The sequence below is a fragment of the Clinocottus analis genome, unplaced genomic scaffold (assembly GCF_023055335.1).
Source record: "Clinocottus analis isolate CAN_PGR_092001 unplaced genomic scaffold, fCliAna1.0.p SCAF_22, whole genome shotgun sequence".
NCBI lineage: Eukaryota > Metazoa > Chordata > Actinopteri > Perciformes > Cottidae > Clinocottus > Clinocottus analis.
In genome coordinates, this window is record NW_027175954.1 from 9,385,282 (window position 1) to 9,404,461 (window position 19,180).

The 19,180-nt window shown below is 40.0% G+C and overlaps 1 protein-coding gene across 6 annotated transcripts; it reads left to right on the forward strand.

Moving 5' to 3' along the window:
- The first annotated feature begins 2,575 nt into the window (after window positions 1-2,575).
- elf2b (E74-like factor 2b (ets domain transcription factor)) lies at window positions 2,576-19,060 on the forward strand. 6 transcript variants are annotated; one of them, XM_068588817.1, is made up of 12 exons: window positions 2,576-2,963; window positions 5,079-5,245; window positions 5,341-5,394; window positions 9,120-9,290; window positions 9,399-9,651; window positions 14,505-14,618; window positions 14,811-14,999; window positions 15,393-15,479; window positions 15,601-15,796; window positions 15,894-16,298; window positions 16,438-16,594; window positions 17,036-19,060. In XM_068588817.1, the coding sequence occupies exons 4-12, from the start codon at window positions 9,213-9,215 to the stop codon at window positions 17,639-17,641; spliced, it is 2,085 nt and encodes a 694-aa protein (XP_068444918.1). In that variant the 5' UTR covers window positions 2,576-2,963; window positions 5,079-5,245; window positions 5,341-5,394; window positions 9,120-9,212; the 3' UTR covers window positions 17,642-19,060. The 6 variants fall into 6 exon arrangements, with proteins under 6 accessions (XP_068444918.1, XP_068444922.1, XP_068444917.1 ...); XM_068588821.1 differs by lacking the exon at window positions 5,341-5,394 and having other exon boundaries at window positions 9,399-9,527; window positions 9,609-9,651; XM_068588816.1 differs by lacking the exon at window positions 5,341-5,394.
- Window positions 19,061-19,180: the final 120 nt, after the last annotated feature.

Sequence of the window (19,180 nt, forward strand, 5' to 3'; positions counted from 1 at the left end):
GATCAAAGTAAGAGCTTACAAAGTGCCATGCAAGTCAAATACCTAATTTAGTTTAATTTATAATGCGGCATAATAGTTAAAATTACTGCTTCTTTTTTTATTATTGTAAAGAAAGGAAATGGTAGTATAGAAAACCCCCTTCACCACCCCGAAGGCTACAATAACATTACACCCAGAGTTTCAGCTTGTATCCTGTTAGAAAAACATATACCTTATATAACTGAATACGGTAAGTAGTGTACAGTACGCAAAGGAAGATTGGTATTGATATTTTTGCCAAATAGACAAAACAGTCTGACGTTACAGATACATTCTTTTTGCACAATGACAATTTCAGACACTAAATGGCAGCACGATAAATCTTAGACACAGCAGACATATTGACAGATGTCACAGTAATGACTTTACCATCAGTAACTTTCTCAATTCCACCTGTGCTTTTTCTGCTGTAAGAAACCTTAATTTAGGAAAAGGCAGATGTGAATTCTTCTACTACTACTTTGCTGAGTGTAAAGCAAACATTATCACCTCAAAAAGCATATAAAGGTTAATGATTCATGTATAATAAAAAGTTTCAAGAGTGGCTGAACATGTTCAACCTAATTATTTTGTTGTAAGCTGACTATCTTTAATAATGACAGCTGCAGCAAAGATTAAAGTTTTTCAATTGGAAAGCTCTCATATCCTCTGGACTCTGAATTTGTGGTTCAAGAAGACAACCTCATTAATTATTATCAAACAAAGACTGAGCTTGCATCACAAGCTTTCTGGCTGCTTTGAGTCTTGATAAGAATAGGGATGTAGTGACTAAAGTAAAAATATTGTCAGTACACAGAGAACGTAAAAAAAACCTTAAAATGAACCTGAGTCCTGGTTGATTTCCATACTTGAATAACTGAACTGTTTAGCATCACATTAACAATATGACACAGTGTGGCTACATTTATGGCTCTTAAAATATATATCATTAAAAATTATATGATCTGAGTCTTCTCTGTATTTGGCTCTGACCACATGTATTTCTGCCTATATCCACAGAGCCAAAGGTGTCTTTCTGGACAGTAAAAAGCTGCTCAGTGATGTAATAGTACAGTTAAGAAGGTAAAAGGCCAAACACAGCACAGCTATAAGCACAGCTGTCTGTGTAGAGCTAGAGGCAGTAGAATGGACATCTTCAGGATAGATATCGCCACATGTTTGCAGTTGTTTATGAGACCAGTGTGACTCATATTTACTATTACCATACTTTTCTTTGCATTCATTTAAATCCTGCTGCCCATGTCCATTCTACTTGTTTAAACTCTAGGTTATGCATGTTGCTAAATGACAGTCACGTTCACTAATTGTATGCATTTCTACCAAACAAACTTGTGTTGTGCTTGTTTGTTTCAGCCATGGTGGTGGTGACAACCCGGTCATGACATGACGGACAGTGCCTTTCACAACACAAGGAGAACTAGCCACTTGTCTATAGTGAATGTGTCCTTTTTGAAAGGTTTTCAAATGTGTTTTTTATGTTTCCAATCTTTCTTCTGTTCAAGCTTAATTAGCATTTGTGAAATGATTCCCATTACGCCTCTTGTCCTCTAGGTGTCCCTGTAGCAAAGCTTTTCATGACAAGTTGAATGAAACACAAGTTTCTTTTGTTTCTGATGTAGGCAGTGGAAAGGGTTTTGTTGTTTATGTAATGTTGTTCTAGACTTATTTTTATAGATATGCTTAATCACAGAACACTATCAACCCACCAAGATTGCACCAAGTGGGGGATTAGTACAAATAGATGCAGACATGATTATGTTAAGTGGTTTAAGACATTGCAATGTCATTGTGTTGGTAATTTAAAAGGAAAAACATGACATAAAATACTAGTAAACCATATTGCACCAATTCTGATATTTGTTTTTAAAGTTGACTTTAACTGATAGCAATAGTATATCCATATATTGTTATATATCTATGTTCCTTTTCTTTTCTTATTGTAGACAATTGTACCTAAACCAAAAGCTGATATATTATATACAGGTTAATTTCTCGTTAATATTATACATCAACTATATATTATATCAACATATTAAATAGTGGATATACCTACTGTTATTTAGTTAATTACAATGTCTTTGCTGTCATGATAATTTGCTCCCACATTTTCAATAAAGTGATGTATAAACAATTCAACTCAGTTTTGCTGTGCATGAAATGATTCGTGTTTGTGTGTTATTAACGTCCACATGGTTTTGCACTGTGCTATAGTAAATGTCAGTGCACCACTTGGTGGAGACTGTTATTGGATCGTTTGACAAAATGTATGCATCTTAGCTTTTCTGACGGTATTTGGAATAACTCGTGACCATCGTCTGTGTTGTTCAAAGGCAAAAAAGAAGCAAGAAAATAAATTCCTAATAAAACGACACTGATGATCCTTCGTAACCGATTTATGTAGTATTATGTTGTTTTTTTGTCAAACTTAAAGACAACAAAACTTGTCAAACAAATCAAACCGGACCGGAGAAGTCTCCTCCGGTGAGCGCCGATTGTTTGTTGTACGACGTGACGTCACACGAGTATTTCGCCCGAAACGAGCGCCGAGCAACTGACAACCGCGTCGGTCTCCGTGAGCGGAAGAACCGCCTGTTCCCCGGTCAAGCCCTCCGCGTCCGCATTCACGTCTACTGTCCCACACGAACCACCGGAGGGCTGCGAGCCCTGTACGCTCGTCCGTCCGGAGGCTCTGAGGGTCCTCGTCGTGAAAACAAATGGCTAACTGTTAACGTTAAGCTAGCGCAGCCGTTAGCAGCGGGACTCCTCCGCCTGACAGTCGACAGCAGGAGAAGGGAGGAGGAGAGAGGAGAGAGGAGGTTACTGGGTGTCACACAGCAACAAACTGTCACGGAGCCCCGCCAGCTAACGTCAACTTTCCGCTAAGAAGTTAGTTTCCAGCCACCCGCGAACAGCAGCGTCTCCCGGTGAGTGAGCGGACCGCCGCTTCAGCCGCGAGCTTGTTGGGTTTCTCTTCTGACAGCTTGTTTTTCTGAAGGCGCTCACGCAGCTAGCTGTCGTTAGCCGAGTTCAGTTTCTGTTCCCCGTCAGTTCGCTTGTCGTGTGTGAAGGTCCTTGAAGCGCATCTCGTGATTCAATCACCAACTCGGCGTACTAATCTTTTAAAAACGATATGTAAATGATGCAAGAGCTGGATAACAGTTCATTTACAGGGTTAGCGAATAGCATCGATATCAATAGTGAATCCCCCCTTTTGACTCCCTATATAACTTAATCTTTGTTGTCTTTCATATCTCTTCATTGTAACAAAGTCGGCCAACCAACAGGGTGATCTTGATTAACATTGCTTGTTGGATCTAACCTCGCAGCTGTTTAAGAGTCCGAGGTATTGCCAAAATCAAATAAGCTTTGTGCCAACACTGAAACTATATTGGCTTTGCAGGATAGCAAGTTCATGATGTGCATATCATTGTAACCTAGCAGTGTGACCTAGGACCATGTAATGATAAGTAGGTGGTGACATGCTGTCAAAATGGTTGCATGGTATCATGGCATTCATTATGAAGATGTACATATGTGCAATTGCATATGGTATTGAAAAATACATCTGACAAAGGTGAGTGTGTGTTCGAGTTAAAGGCACACACAGGAGCAGTCTGGCTGCTCCATGTTAATTGTCAATAATCACAGAACACTTTTTAAAAAGTCACAGCTGATGATTTTTCATTTAGTAGTTGTTTTTTTTTTTGCTTTTTGCTATGTGAACTAACATGCTTTTGTTAGACTTTGTTAGTAGCTTTTGAAATTTTCTCATAGCTTGTTGAAAAAAATAAATAGATAAACTGGGTTAGGGCTGTCCCTCCTTTTACTACTTGACATTCATACATTTTGGTGGATTTGGAAAGTCTTATTTGGAGTATACATGTGGTGGTAGTTCACAGAGGCCATGCTGCGTTCAGTGTGAGCTGTGCTATAGTGTCTGTCATTTGTGCTGGCAAATGATTGATCAGCTTGCTTTGTGCTCAGCTGGTATGACCTGCGGTCAAAGCTAATAGTTGCTCTCTGAAGGTTTCTGATGAATATTCTGGAATAGGGCTAAATCATGAGAGGCTGTTCAAGAAAAGTCTAGGGCTGCACATCGTTATTATTTTATTGTCACTTTCTGGGAATCTATATAACTCATTTGGTTATAATGTCTTAATTTGGACACCAAGGGCTGCCTCCTGCTGATTTTTATTGGAATTTTTGTCGAGGGTTTTGATGAAATAAAATCAGTGCTGTAATTTAAAGTAATATAAAACGCAGAAAAAGAAAAACCCTCACTTTGAGAATGCTTAATCCTGCATGTATTTGGTGTTTTTCCTTGATAAAGGACTAATCAATTATCTCAATTGTTGGAAAATCAATTTTGGTCAAGCAGGTAAATGATTAATGGAGTAATTGCCTCAGACTTTAACGTAATGTAAAGGGTAACTTTTCCAAACGTGCACCTCCTTTGATTTAAATGTCACTTTCTCAATGACTCTTGACATTCCAAGGCTAAATATGCTATTTAGTATTCAATGTGTTGGTTGTGTGAGAGTGTAGATACCATAATTTACTGCCACTTTACTTATTAAGACTAATCTGTATTACAGAATAAAATGTGACAGTTTTAGGCATATTTCAACGTATATATATATATATATATATATATATATATATATATATATATATATATATATATATATATATATATATATATATATATATATATCTCTAGTGATTAGTGTGCATGTGTGTGTGTGTCTTGGTTGTATTTGCACATAGTGTCATCACTGTGTCTGTGTGTATTGGTAGAGGGTAGGGCACAAGGCAGGGCGTTGTATCTTTACCAGCAGCCCTAGAAACTCGGAACAAAAGCTCTGTTGTTGAAAGATCGTGTGTGTGTGTGTGTGTGTGTGTGTGTGTGTGTGTGTGTGTGTGTGTGTGTGTGTGTGTGTGTGTGTGTGTGTGTGTGTGTGTGTGTGTGTGTGTGTGTGTGTGTGTGTGTGTGTGTGTGTGTGTGTGTGTTCCACCCTTGTCATGTGATCTGAGCTTAGGGCAGGGTCTAAGATGTGCTGACTCGCTCTCAGAGGTTCCTTCCACCCAGGGAACAGGCAGACAGCGAGCATGCAGGCAGAGAGGAGAGATGGACCCCCAGACGGATGGATGTCAGGCAAAAGGAGATGTTGGAGAGAGTCAGGGACAGGCAGAAAGAGAGAGAAAGGTGAAGACAAAGTCCTGTTTTCTCTTACCATGACAGGAAAGCACTGCTCCCATTCTTTCATTCTACTCGTCTCTTTGTGGATTTGTAAATAACAGCCGAGTAAAGATGCAAGCCTGCATTTTGACTCACATCAACTTCTCTATGGCAAGGCAAGTCTTCAGTGTTTTCCTCTTTTTTTGATGTGTTTGTTGGGCTTTTTAAAATAATTGATCTACTCATGTGCTTCCACCATGTTATGCAAAGGTTAAAATTGAGAGTAATTAGACATTATTACAGTGAGACATGTATCTTTAGCTCTTGTTCAGGATTAGTTTTAATTGCAGCCTAAATATCAATTCCTCAAATAGCAACATGCCACAGTGACTTCTTCTGACCTTTTTAAAACAATTCATTTCTTTCCTTGTAACTTGATGGATGTATTCTGGTAACTTCAGATTTGAATAGTTTGTGGCATTTTTAATAATGGAGCATTTAGACTAATTTATGTTTGAGCTCAGAAGCCACAAGACAGCCACGTGTTCGCATTCTTCCTGCAGTTCCTGTAATACTTGTTTGAGTCGATTCGACCTGCAAGTCCTGCTTGAGAGACTCGACACACTGTGTGTGTGTGTGTGTGTGTGTGTGTGTGTGTGTGTGTGTGTGTGTGTGTGTGTGAGTGTGTGAGTGTGTGAGTGAGTGAGTGAGAGAGATTTGGCTGCAGTTTGTCCACTCACATTGGTGTTTTCTCAACATCTTAGACGGCGAAAATAAAGAAGGGATAGAAAGGAAACAAAGAAAGAAATTGCATTGCGATGAGAAGTTATTGCCATACTGGCGTACATGCTGTCATTTTAGTGCCAGATCATTCTGTTGACCAAGTGAAAACATACGGGCGCCACATACAGGACTCTGCACGTTGACCCTCCCTTTCTCTCAATCTCTCTCTGGCTTTCTAATAAATACTTAGATGGGCTGGTTGGATTACAAATCCCAGTGTGTCACAATGTCCAACTCTTTCATGAGTTTACATCATAACGTTTGTCATTTTATCAGCAAAATAACAGCAAATAGTGCATCTCATGTGGACACACCTTTCTTTGGTTAGCCTGTTTCTGTGCCATATTCCTGGCAAAAAAACAACAAGTGAAGTAAGAATTGTTCAATCAAAGAGTGAGAGGAGAAGAAAAATAAATTGGAGTGATAGTATATTGTATGAAGTACTCTGGTCTGATTTCCTGCAAATCTGAGTTAACCTAGCACCTCCAAAACACAATATACATTTCTGTAGATGCATGTCTGCTCACATTGTTAAATAATTGAACAGAGGAGTTCCATCTCATGTTGGTCACTGCATGGCTCATGCATTATGCAGCTGTTAAAGTAATCAAGCATGTCCTCATAACACCATGCGAGGATGTTGTATGGTCAGTAAGTTTGTCCAAAACTAGAAATGCTTTGAATCATGCATGGATTTTACATTGTGTTATGCCTGTTTTAAAATGTGCCATTACCTTTTCACTGGAAAATTATTGAGGAAAGGGATTTACTTCTAAATGTTGTCTTTGTGTCTACGGAAGAATTTAAAGAATTTTGTGTAGGATTATCTTTTAAGCAGAGGGTAGGCGACCTAAGCTGTTGGGAGATGTGCTGTGGTTGATGAGGAGAATACGGTTTGCTCTGTTGTTGATGTAAAAAATAGTGTCATCAACACATCTGAAGGCAAAACTGTTTCTAGCTATCTTAAATGACCGCACTTAAAACCAGGATGTAATTCATGCTGTTATAGAACGATGCTTTTCAGAGAGGTTCTTTTCATTAATGGTGTTGCAAAACAATGTAAGTAGAGAGCTAGCAGTGAAAATGTTACATTTCCACTCCCCGACAGCACGACCCAACAGTCTAGTTTGCACTAGGCACACAATTGAAATTCATAGTAATTTTCCAAACAAGGGTCCTTGATTTCAGACACAGGTAGAGAGCTAATTAAGTGAATGTTGGCTCCATAAATGCATTAAAAAGTTGTCTCTGGCTTTTTCATTTCTGCAGATGTCTTGCTTTTAAACGAGAATACTTTAGAAGGATCCTAATTATAGATGTGATGGCTACATACTGGATATTGTGCTAAAAGACTGAGACTAGAGCAGCATGTCCCAAGCAAAAAGTTGCGTCCTCACGTGTTGATGATCCATGTAGAAAACATTGAATTAAAGAAGCAAAGTATTCATGTGATGTCGGGTAGAGATGGTTATGGATAAGGTGTAAAGACTCACCAGTGTAACAATATATCTAACCCAATAGGTCAGTGACCAAGTCAACCCGTTACAAAACAGAGTAAAGTCAGAGTAGGTGGAGCAGCAGTTTACAAGGCGTCATGCATTCTCTTTGTCTTGTATCCTGTTGTCACCTGCAGAGCAGCACAAAACAGGGACTGAGGGTCTTCAGGTTCCTAGCAACGATTACCATGGCTTCAGTCTGCCCTGCCCAGATCTGCCATTGGACTCTCTGTGCGTGTTTAAGGAACTGACTTGGCTTTCTGTCAATGCAGTTTTTCCCGTAATAGCAGACAGGCACTTCCTGCAAAACAAAGCTCAAAGGAAAGAGATGGAAAAGATACAAGAGATCCATGGGTTTAGTGTGAGCAAAACTTTTTTGACGAAACTGGACTTAGGAAGGAAAAGTTTGATGTGAAGATCATCACGGATGTGGAGATTAATAACGTTCTCTACGGCCCAAAGCAACATCCAACAGGGAGTTAGCTTAGGCTAGCTAAGGAAAGCTACCTTGGTAACACATACATCCACCAGCACCTCCAAAGCTCACTAAACATTGGCAAAAAAAAGTGAATGTCTATATTTTTCAAAAAGTCAAACTGTTCTTTAAAGATCCCTACAACAACATGTTCTTCTGTAAATGATTAACACTAAGAGCATCAGGATGGCATCACAGCCCCCTCAATGGTTTGTCAGACCAGATGTAATTTCAATATGAGTGTTCATAAGCAATAATCAAAAATGTATTTGTTTTATGAAGTTACTAAAGGTGATGGGAAATAAGTAAAATATCACAGATCATAAATTAGTATCTGCAACCTTTATGATGTCCCATTTTTTTGAATTCCACATTGATTTACCATAATAACTTCTGCTGCCCGTCTCATGTCCACATGGACAAATTTGCTTTACAATGCTAAAATACAACTAATACTAATATATAACTTTTAGCGTAGTTATTGTTGTTAGCTGTCCACTGTCTGTCGACAACCAGAGACTGTGCAGGGTTCTTACGGTCATGGAAAAAGTCTTGGAATTTCAGGCCTGGAAATGTAATTGGAAAAGTAATCCCAAACCTTTTGTAAAATGGAAATGTGTTACATTTATATGTTTATGACGTTCATTTACCTTGAGTTTCAAATCGTTAATATGCTTTGAAAAGAAAGACGCTCAAAATATAAGCAGGCATCCATATAGGCATTTATATAAATGTTTATTCTTTTAATCAAACAATTGTCTCACATTCATTTGTGTCATTTAAGGTATACTGTATGCTTTGTAATTCCCATTGTTAGTTTAAATATGACATTTTCTCAGTTTTTCATGTTTACACCAAGATTTCACAAAATGTTTGCTCATGGGAATTTGGTTTAAAGTCATAGAAATCCATTGATTTAAAATGTGTATGAACCCTGTGTTTGGCAGTTTTGATCTCAAACTAGTTTGAGAACAACAATTGAGGCGGTGGGCATTCATTGTTTCGATCAAAGACACAAAACAAGGATAATATAGAGAAATATGTGGACTTCTGCCTTCATCAAACAAAAAGTATATTTTGAATCTGCGTCACAGACTTTATTGTGTTAAACAAAGTTTTGCTTATCAAGTATGTCTTCTCTCTTCAGGGGCCTTTCTCCACCATACTGGTGGAGTCCACCAGACGGTGGTCCTGAGGCTAATCACTGGCTGTAATCGCATATCCCTGAGGAGCATGAGTCATGACCTCAGTGGTGCTGGTCGACACTGGTGGGACGGTGGTGGAATATGTCACAGCGGAAGAAGGGGACTGCCAGCAGGTGGGTCAGACACAGGCATCTTGCCTCCTTTTTTCCAATCTGTCATCTGTCATTTGTCTTCTTGGAAACTTTTTTTTGACTTGCTCTCTTTCGTCGCCCAATCTGCAGGAGGGAGAGTGTGAGGTGGACCTGGAGTTCGAAGGAGAGGTAGAAGGTGAATGTGAAGCCGAGGAGGCCTTTGAAGAAGAACAGGACAGAGAGGATGCCGAGAACAACCCAGCAGTCATAGTAGAAGAGGTACCTGGCGCAAGACTGGCTGATGAGCGAGGTTACTCGGCGCAGGTGTTCGTATATAATGATGAGGCCTACCTGATGCAGGAAGTAGGCGATGAGCAGGAGGTGGAGACCGAAGGGGAGGCAGGTGAGACAATATTATACTCCTGTACTTATAAAACAAACTCACTTCCTCCATAATGTTAATATTGGAGCTGTAGGTCAGTGCATCAGATGACTATAATACAGTCTCTTTTTGCAACAAAAAGATTTTGCGTTTGCATAATTTTAGCTCGTCAGAATCATTTAAAACAGGCAGTTGATTTTCCCTGACTCTGTTGTTCGTAGTCTTGAATCCACCAAGTCAAAACTACACATAAGACAGGACAAAAGTTGGTGATGACTGTAATATTATAAGAGATAATCTTGAGTTTGTGTAATAAAAGTATGGATAGGGTGCAATATGTGAAGTCTTTCTCTATAGACACCCACATTGGACCAAGGAACAAGTTCAGCTGTTACATTATATAGTTTTGCGCAATGTTTCAGCTAAAAGGCATCATGATACCAGTGTATATTGGGAGGCCTAGGCATCCGTCCTCTTTAGCCATGTAAGGTTTTGTCTTATTTTATAGTATTTTTTTGGTCATGCATTGTGCAGTCAGCTTCATGTTATCATATAAGTAATAGTTTATTTTTGAGACCATTACCATCTTTAAAATATACATTTTCCCAAATGGTTCAACTTCAATTTGGTCCAGTTTTTTTTTCTCAAGTTTATTCATATTGTCGCCCAACCTTGGACTTAGCCTGATGTGTTAGACCAGATGGCTGCCATTCCTGCCTTACTCTAGGTGGGCAGGGTCTCTATAGAGGCAATGCCTCCGATTTTGACCAGTTTATTTAGTTTCCTGACAAGTATAGAAAAGAATAAATAATAGTGAGGATGTGGTGCACGGTGGTAGCAAAATAGCATCTGCATACAACAACAGTTTGATGTTTCCCACCACGAGCCTTTATGGCAACGATGTTTTGCCTAATGGCAATCGCTAATGAGTCAAGCATGATTAAGGGAGTTAAAGGGCATTGCGTTGTCCCTTTTTATAAAGCTCAAAAGGGAAGACTTCTTGCCAACTGTAACCACAGATGTTTAGGACTGTATTATAATAATTTGACACATTAAAAAAAAAAAAAAAGACAAAGAAAAGGTACGTCGACACTACCATTCTAAATGCTTTATAAGCATCTTGTGTGTGTCAGCATCATGTACAGCTTACCACAAGAGATGACGCAACCTTTTGGAGATTTTCAGAGGTTGTCCTGCTGTTATTAATGAAGCCCACTTGGTCTGGTTGAAAAAAAGTGTTTAGTCGAGAAGCCAAAATCTTGAACGATAGCTTCTCCGCTGTCATTTTTTTAAGTATTGTTTTTAAAGTGTGCCTGTAGCACATTTTCTACACTTTTTTTGGTACATTAGAGCGGTTACAGCATGTAAATAAAATGTTGTGAGTTAACTTAAATCTATATTTAAGGTCAACACATTGGTTTCATAAATTCAATCGTACAAAGTGTTGCTTTTGTTTGTGGTGGTTGTGCTGAAATGTGACATATTTCTCATATAATTCTCCAGCCAGCATCAGTGTGATGAGGTCTGGTAAAGTAGGCTGTGAGGCTCACAAAGCCATGTGTTCACACACTGCCACCTTCTGGGTATTTTTGACGGTAACTTTTATGAACAGTGACAATATCCAATATTAACGCTCTAATCATTAATCCCCTATTCATTGTAACTAGTGTCCAATCCAGTGCACTGTTCATAAGTATGAAACAGACTAAAAGACTGGGACAATAGTATTTTCAACTAAAGAGAAAACAACATTCTAATCTTACTTACTGAAGAAATCAGTGTTCATAAAGGCCCACTATAAATACATGATTGTTGTCTTTTTGTGTAATTAATGATGCTGTGTCTGTTTAATCTTATTGAAACCAAAAGATAATGACACCTGACAAAAGAACTGGTGTATACAGATTATTTTTGAAATGTTGTAGATGTAGATACCACACTTCCACTTGTAAAATGCTCACTGCTCGTGAACCACATTCACAGATCAAAGATGTGTATACTGTACAAGGCAATTAAGTATTGCAAATTAAGCAATTTCAATGATTGAAATGCTAATGACCTATGCTGTAGTACTAATATTTATTTTTGATTTATTGTAGTGTATTTGGCTTGTACAACTAAATCAGTTAAAAAACAGAAACCCATGCTGTAAAGTAAGTTTAAACAAAGCAACACACAAATAACTAATTACAAAACATAGTGTTGGTTGTTTTTTAACTTAATTTAATTAGATGTACAATACTGTCTTGTTGAAGTGAACTATTCGGTATTATTCAATTTGTTAGGCAAACTGCACATTGGTTTGTTTTTGTCGATTTTTTGTTCAATGAGTTTATTTAAAAACGGATATCGCAGTACAGCTTTATTTGACGTAGTCACTACGCAAGCGAGGGAGAGCGAAGGAAGGATTTCCTGTGTCGGCTGCGGAGGGATACCGCCGTAGTGTGTCTCGTTGAAATCGAGGAGAGATTTCCCATTCGCGGCGGAGTGATCTGAGCTCGTAGCTTCCTATACAATTCAGTGATAAGTCAATGTGAATCTGCAGCAAGGGGAAAACATGGCGACTTCGCAGCATGAGGGGCACGCAAACCAGCTCGATCTACTCATCCGAGCCGGTAACGTAGCTTGGTGTACTAGTAACCTTGATCCGGGAGCTTGCTTTAAAGTAAGGGTTGTGTTTTAACCTCGTCAGCGGCGCTCCAGTCCGCTGAGTAGTGTGGTAAAGTAATGGAGGAGGGCAATCAGGAAGTGATCACCTTGGTAGCAACCTGCATGGCGTTGCTACACGGTTTACCGGACCCGGTTTAAGAGGGGAAAAACTTTCGCAGGGCTTGCCAGTCTGCACAAACGGATCGTTATCTGCACGGAGTGTGTTTTGCATGTTGTTGCATAATATTCCCATCGCAACCATGAGTTAGAAAAGCAATTTGCAGATCGGCTCTGCACAACCAGGAAGTGAAAAGATGTTGTCTTTCCTACGTCTTTGCCACGCTGTCTGAGTCGGAAGGACATGTGGGTGTTATTTTTTTCTGGTATAAATGTGGTACACACAGCCAGGTATCACCTGTGGAATTACATGTATCAACATTATGTGTTAGCTGGCTTAAGTTTTTCCGTTTGTGGTACTTGTGTGCATTAAGTCCTCACACATTGTCTCTGAATAACAACCTATTATACCTGAAAAGTAATCAACATTGTATGTATTGTAGAAGTGCGGGCAGATTTCACAGAGATCAAATATAGGAGGTTTTGATTATCTTTTTCTTTTTGGTGTGCGCTCCTGTTTCCGTTATGGTGTTGTGCACTACTGATTGACGCGTGGGGTGGCCTGGCTCACTCGCTTTCTTCCCTATAGTTTTTTGAAGTGCGGCTTTAACCTTCAACCTCACCGACCGGCAAGTACACACACGTGTGTGGTATCACTCGGGTTTTAACAGTTTGTATTAATGTGCAACATCTTGCGAAAACTGCGTCGTTTCCACCCGTTTTTTTCTCTCAAATTTCTAAGTATTTTTGTCCCGTTTCGATGGCGGAAGCATTGTGTATAGAGAGGGCGTGGTGTTGTGTTGATTGACTTAACCTTTAGTCCAATAGTGGGCGCGCTGGTTTATAACGTCAGCAGTAGTCCAATCAGATTTAAGAAAAGGCGGGCTGTTGACCGGAAAAAGAGCCAATAGGAGATGAGGCGGTTGTTGAGTGACAAGAGAATTAGTGAGCTTCTTCGAAGAGAACTGGAGGGAAAGGATGAGGACTGTAAACACGGAAGTGATCAGAGGCCGCACTACTTTTTGTCGGAATTGCTGCCGTTCTTGGCGCCGTTATATTGTAGTATAGGTTCAAAATAGGCATTTTCCTAACTTCTATTCATTTTACCTTTTTTTATATTATTCCCACACATTATGTTTATTTTTTTACACAATTATATATGTTTATTTTTGTAAATAAAATAAGTGAGGATAAATCAAAATCCTTACATTTTGAAAAAAGCAAAATTGTTCAAATGTAGGTCATGCTGCAGCTTTTTGACCTCACACCTTTTGGTGGTGGTATTACAGCAGGGCTGCCTGGTTTTAAGGGCAGCTCGGTAAGCTGTAGACTCTGACGTGACAGCCGCCAGCATGTCCTGTTTGTTTGTGAGAGGGAATTGAATGAGTGGGACAATCTAAAGATAGTCTGTTTCTCCCCTATGCTGTGCCTGTTGCCTCAGTGAGATAGCCAAACATGGACAGAGCAGGGTGTAACGTGATCTCATGTTTCCCACTAGTGATTGACACCGACAGCAGGTGCCCTGGGTTCCTTCTCAGCGTCCCAGATGGGGCAACTTACCATTTCATTCAGGCTAAATCCCATATTATATTTATTGAGCATCGTCTGTTCTGTGCCAAGTCTTGCCCTATTTGCAATGCATAGAGGCAATGTTCCTAATGTCACTCAATGAGTGTCCTGACCCAATCATGGCATCTCGCAACTTCATGAAACTACAACATTGTTTTTGTTTGATGTCATGACTATTTGACGCAATATAATAAAGACACTTTATACTGTAAAGTTTGTACTTTACATACTGTCCCTGGATCAGAGTAAATGTGTTGCATACTGAAATTGCTAAATCATTTTGGCAATTTGTCTTTTCACTAGGGGGCGCCAGATAGTAAAACTTTATTTGTTGTATGTGCAGCATTGTGTGACAGTGGTGACAAGCCCTTTGTTGTACTTTTTATTTCAAACATCCTTTGGATAAATTCAGTTAATCATAAATATAAGTAAGTGTTTTCTTAGCGTTGATATAGGAAATCAAATTGTAACTCTTATAAAAAAGGCTCCACTCGGTTAAACCGGTAACTATTTGCTAATTGATTCTGTGTGTGTTTCAGTTGAGGCTTCTGTCCACGGCACCAGCATTCACTGCTCTGACAAGACCTTTGAGGCTGCAGAGGCTCTGCTACGCATGGACTCACCTTCCAGCCTCAGAGAAGACCGTAGCCCAGGTAAAACACACTCACTAATAATACCCCAAAACACAATTTACTAATTTTGTAATATTTTATAATGAACTCATCATAACTGTATACATCTGTGTGGTAGGGTTTGCTTTCTGCAGTTTAAAGCGGAAAAAAGTAATTAATTTCAACCTAAATATTTTTTAAGATAACTCTTCCCTCTTATATTCCTCCATCTAGAAGCTTTTATCCCGCCCTACATGGTGACACCAGACTTCCTTCATGCAGCCATGCGTCCTGACATGATTGCAGGGACAGAGGTGGAGATATCGACAGAGGAGTGCTGTGAGGAGGAGGAGGAAGATGAGGAGATGGTCACCTTGCTTGAAGAACCAGAGCCAGGCCACGAGCCTGTCAGGAAGAGGAGAGGTAGACAGAAAGCTTTTTACGTTTTTGTTTGTGCAAACGCATAATTCATTTATAACCTGAGGAAAGTCAACCCCTAGTAGTCCAAAGCTATGGAAAATAGCATACAGACGTGTTAAAACTCCATTTCATGCAGTGAAAATAGACTCACTATCAGCACCATATTGTAAAGAATTAAGTTTTTGAAAAAGGGAAAGTTTTAAATCAAAAACATCTGGCGGCTCTGTGATTACCTGACCTGCCAAGCCACAAACCTCAAACCAAAATCCAGACTTCTGCTGTTAGTGAGTTTATTGAAGAGCACCATCTAGTGGTAGAATATTACTGTTGGGTCTAAACTTAAGTTCACAAGTCAAGAGAATGATGAAGTCATATTTAAATGTTTCTTTGTTGAAGCTGGACGCAAGCCAAAGACTCATCCGTCATCTATTTCCAACGGCTCACTGGACCTTGGCATCAAGAAGAAACCAAGAGAAGGGAAAGGTACTAAATAGTGCTAATGTTACTGTGTACGGTGAACATGTATGGAGACATGCATGTTGCCAAAGCACCGGATAAATACAGGTTACTCTTTAGCAGTGCAATACATTTGCCTGATTTCCAGTAGGGAGCACCACCTACCTCTGGGAGTTCCTGTTGGACCTCCTCCAGGACAAAAACACGTGTCCCAGGTACATCAAGTGGACTCAGAGGGAGAAGGGCATCTTCAAACTGGTCGACTCAAAGGCCGTGTCCAAGCTGTGGGGGAAACACAAGAACAAGCCAGACATGAACTATGAGACCATGGGACGTGCACTCAGGTGAGCAGTGTGTGCTTTTGTTTTTGGGGGGAATTGTGTTTGAATAATTGTCTTTTTGAAAAGCAGCATTATAACCCTGATTGTAATTTTTCCTCAGATATTACTACCAGCGCGGCATCCTCGCCAAGGTTGAGGGCCAGCGACTGGTTTACCAGTTCAAAGATATGCCCAAAAACATAGTAATCATTGACGATGACAAGGCAGACATGCCCTCCCACGACGATCTGATTGGCTCAGAGACCGTATCATATGAGCGCGTGCCGCTGCCATCAGACATGCTGCTGCAGGCGACCGAGCTGTCGTCCTCCAAGAAGCCCAACATCTTGCGGGGCGGGAACAAGGCCAACGTGCTTCATGCTTCTGTCGCCACAGGCAGCAAAACAGTGGGAGGAGGGGGAGCTGTGATGATGGCAGGGCTACCGAGGATAATGTCTGTTCCGGGAGTATTGGATGGGAGTCAGCAGTCTCATACGGCCATCATCCCAACTGCCACCGGGCCCAGGTTAGACTCCGGCAAAGAGATGCAAACCTCCAGTTAAAGGGTTTCTCATATTAGCAGTGCTGCTGCGAGTGGCTTCATCTTTTCCCAACAGCAAGTATTGACTTTTGACTCTGTTTACTGTCTTGCCTCTTGTGTACAGGACGGTGCGGGTGGCCATGCAGGTGCCTGTAGTCATGACATCATTGGGTCAGAAGATCTCCACCGTTGCTGTGCAGCAGCCAACACGAACCACAGGCGCAGCCAGCCACGCCACCCTTCTCACCAATACTTCTGGTAACAACAACTCGCAACAGAAGGTGTGTGTATGTAGAAACTCATTTAATTACAAGTACTTCTGCATATCACAGCATGGTATCTGTTCTACTACCAACTACGGCAGATAAAAAGCTTATAAATGGAAAATGTCAATTTTAGCAAAAGCTTAAAGGACCTTTTGAATTCATTTTTGTATTAATTCATCTATACATCTTTTGCTGTTTATCCAGGTCCTTGTCAGATTACTTATATTATTGGGAATTACTGTTATATACTGCTGAGAAATGCTAAACATTAAGGAATAATTGTAGTCCATGTCATGCCTACTGGTTTTCTATCATAAAACGATGTTCTATTTGGTCCTGTACAGGCTTATTGTTTAATCAAGGAAACTGTTAACGTGTAACATTATTGGTTTGTAGTCTTTTTGTTAACTTTCACAAACGTTTTAGTTTTTACAATAATGTGTGTTTCTCGGTTAGGTTGTGATTCAGACCATCCCCACCATGGTCCCAGCGACAGCAGAGAACGGAGACAAGATCACTGTCCAGTTGGCCAAGATCATCACAATCCCAGCCCACCAGTTAGCTCAGTGTCACCTCCAAACTTCCACAGGCTCAAACAAGCTCGGCGTCGGGGGCTCCCCAGGGAGTATCAGCCTCCTCAGGAGCCCCCTGACGGTCCGGGCTCTGGCACCCGTCAATGTCGCTCCAGGAACGCAAGTGATGAGACTCACTGTGCCTACGCAGACGCAACAACAGACTTTGGTGGTGTCACAGCCGGGTAGCGTGGCGGGGGTGGTCACCGTATCGACGGCCACTCAGACGGTGCCAGCACACCCTCGGATCATAAGCAGCATCATTAATCGTTCAGAGATGATGATGGGAGCACCGGTAACTGGAGGAGTGTCAATGGAGAACTTGAAGGCAGCAGGAGTCCAGGTCCAAACTGTGCAGGTGGCAGTGCAGCAGAACCAGCAGAACCCCAAAACTGTCCAGCTCAACCAATCAGAGGCCGTGGATGCTGAGGTTGTTATCAAACTGGAAACACCTGGCGAGATGATAAAGACTGAAGAGCCCGAGTGTTGAAGTGTGCACATTTCCGAATGGTGGTTTGTATAGATATGATGCCACTTAACTCTTGTAATAACCAGCAGTAGTCTGATATACTTCATAAGACTCCTGAAGGCCTGTTTTTACATCTTCTTTGTTGCTACAATGAACTTTACTGATCCAAGCCGGTCCTCAGAACCACACAGAAACCTCTCAGTGTTGTGTATGGACTTCACAGGGATACACACACTTTGAATGGACTTTTTGTAAAAGGCAGAGGGACCAACCTTGATCACTACAATATATACTTTCTAAATGGATCACCATCGCTGACTAGAATTCGAGGAGAAAGAGGGGAGGAAAACCTTGAAAATAAAAAAAGCTGAAACACTACAAAATGAGGCAAATGATTACAACCAACCAAATTACAAAGAAATACACAATGAGTGTGTAATTAAGCATTTGTAGAGACCATGTGTTTATAATTTTGCCACTTCAGATGTTTAAACCAGCAATTTATATTTCTTTTCTTTTTTTTTTATTACTCGTATCACTGTGCAGATCAAGTGTGGTTGGTGCTATGAGAATGCTAAGAGTGAGAGAGAGACAGAAAACGTGGAGCTGCGAGAAGCTCAAAGAAGGAACGATGTCAGAAAGAAAATGGTCATGTATGTACATATTTATATAAATATATATATCTACTATTTACAGTTTACGGAGCTAAAGTTAACAGCCTTAGATTTTACTTTTTACTTTCTTTTTCATGTATTGTCTGAACGGTAAGCTGACATTTTTGTGTGTTTTGATACCTTGTACCAAGCACAGTATTATTAAAACTAGGTGAACTAATTTGTATTATTAATAATTTCACTGTCATTATCAGGCTTCAAATAGATTGAAACAGCAAAATGTGTTAGATCAATGGCCAGATTTGTTTTTGTCTCTACTAGTGTCTGGAAAAACCTCAAGGCATGAATATAGACTTATTTGACAAGGATTTTGGCAATTTCTCCATTCTTTTTCATTTTTATGTTTGCTCTTTTTACAAGTCTACACACTCTGGCTGCACAGAAATGCAAAGGAGTGCGACTCTGAGCTGGTACTTGCTGCCATGTCTTAAAAACGGATTCAAATAGGAATGTATGTGAACTCAGAGATCAATACTTAATTGAATCAATTATTTTAATTATCGAAAAGAGAAGCATTGAAATCACAAGTTTTTGCAAAAAAAAAAAAAAAAACCCACTGTGGATCCCAGGTCACTTTGCTTAAAAATGAGGGTCAAATGCCAGCATGCATTTAACCCTAAAGAGGGAAGAGAGGGCGCTGTTTTGTGTTCAGACTGGACTGTTTCTATATTCAACATTTGAAAGTATATTCTATTTTGTTGTACTCTTGTTTCAAAGTGTATTAAAGTAGATTTTACTGAAATATAAAGAGACATTTGAATCCTGACTTGTCTTTTTCATCGTGGTTTTATGGATTTATTCTTAAAATATTTAAATTGATGTGTGTAGATTAGTTCAAGGGGAGGCGGAGACGTCAGTTATTACAAGCATGTTCTTTCTTAACAAT

Bases quoted from the DNA above. Each gene is read 5' to 3' on its own strand.
- elf2b (XM_068588817.1), top strand. From the start codon at position 9,213: ATGACCTCAGTGGTGCTGGTCGACACTGGTGGGACGGTGGTGGAATAT. The intron at 9,291-9,398 runs GTGGGTCAGACA...CCCAATCTGCAG, and splicing joins AAGAAGGGGACTGCCAGCAG to GAGGGAGAGTGTGAGGTGGA. The intron at 14,619-14,810 runs GTAAAACACACT...TCCTCCATCTAG, and splicing joins CAGAGAAGACCGTAGCCCAG to AAGCTTTTATCCCGCCCTAC.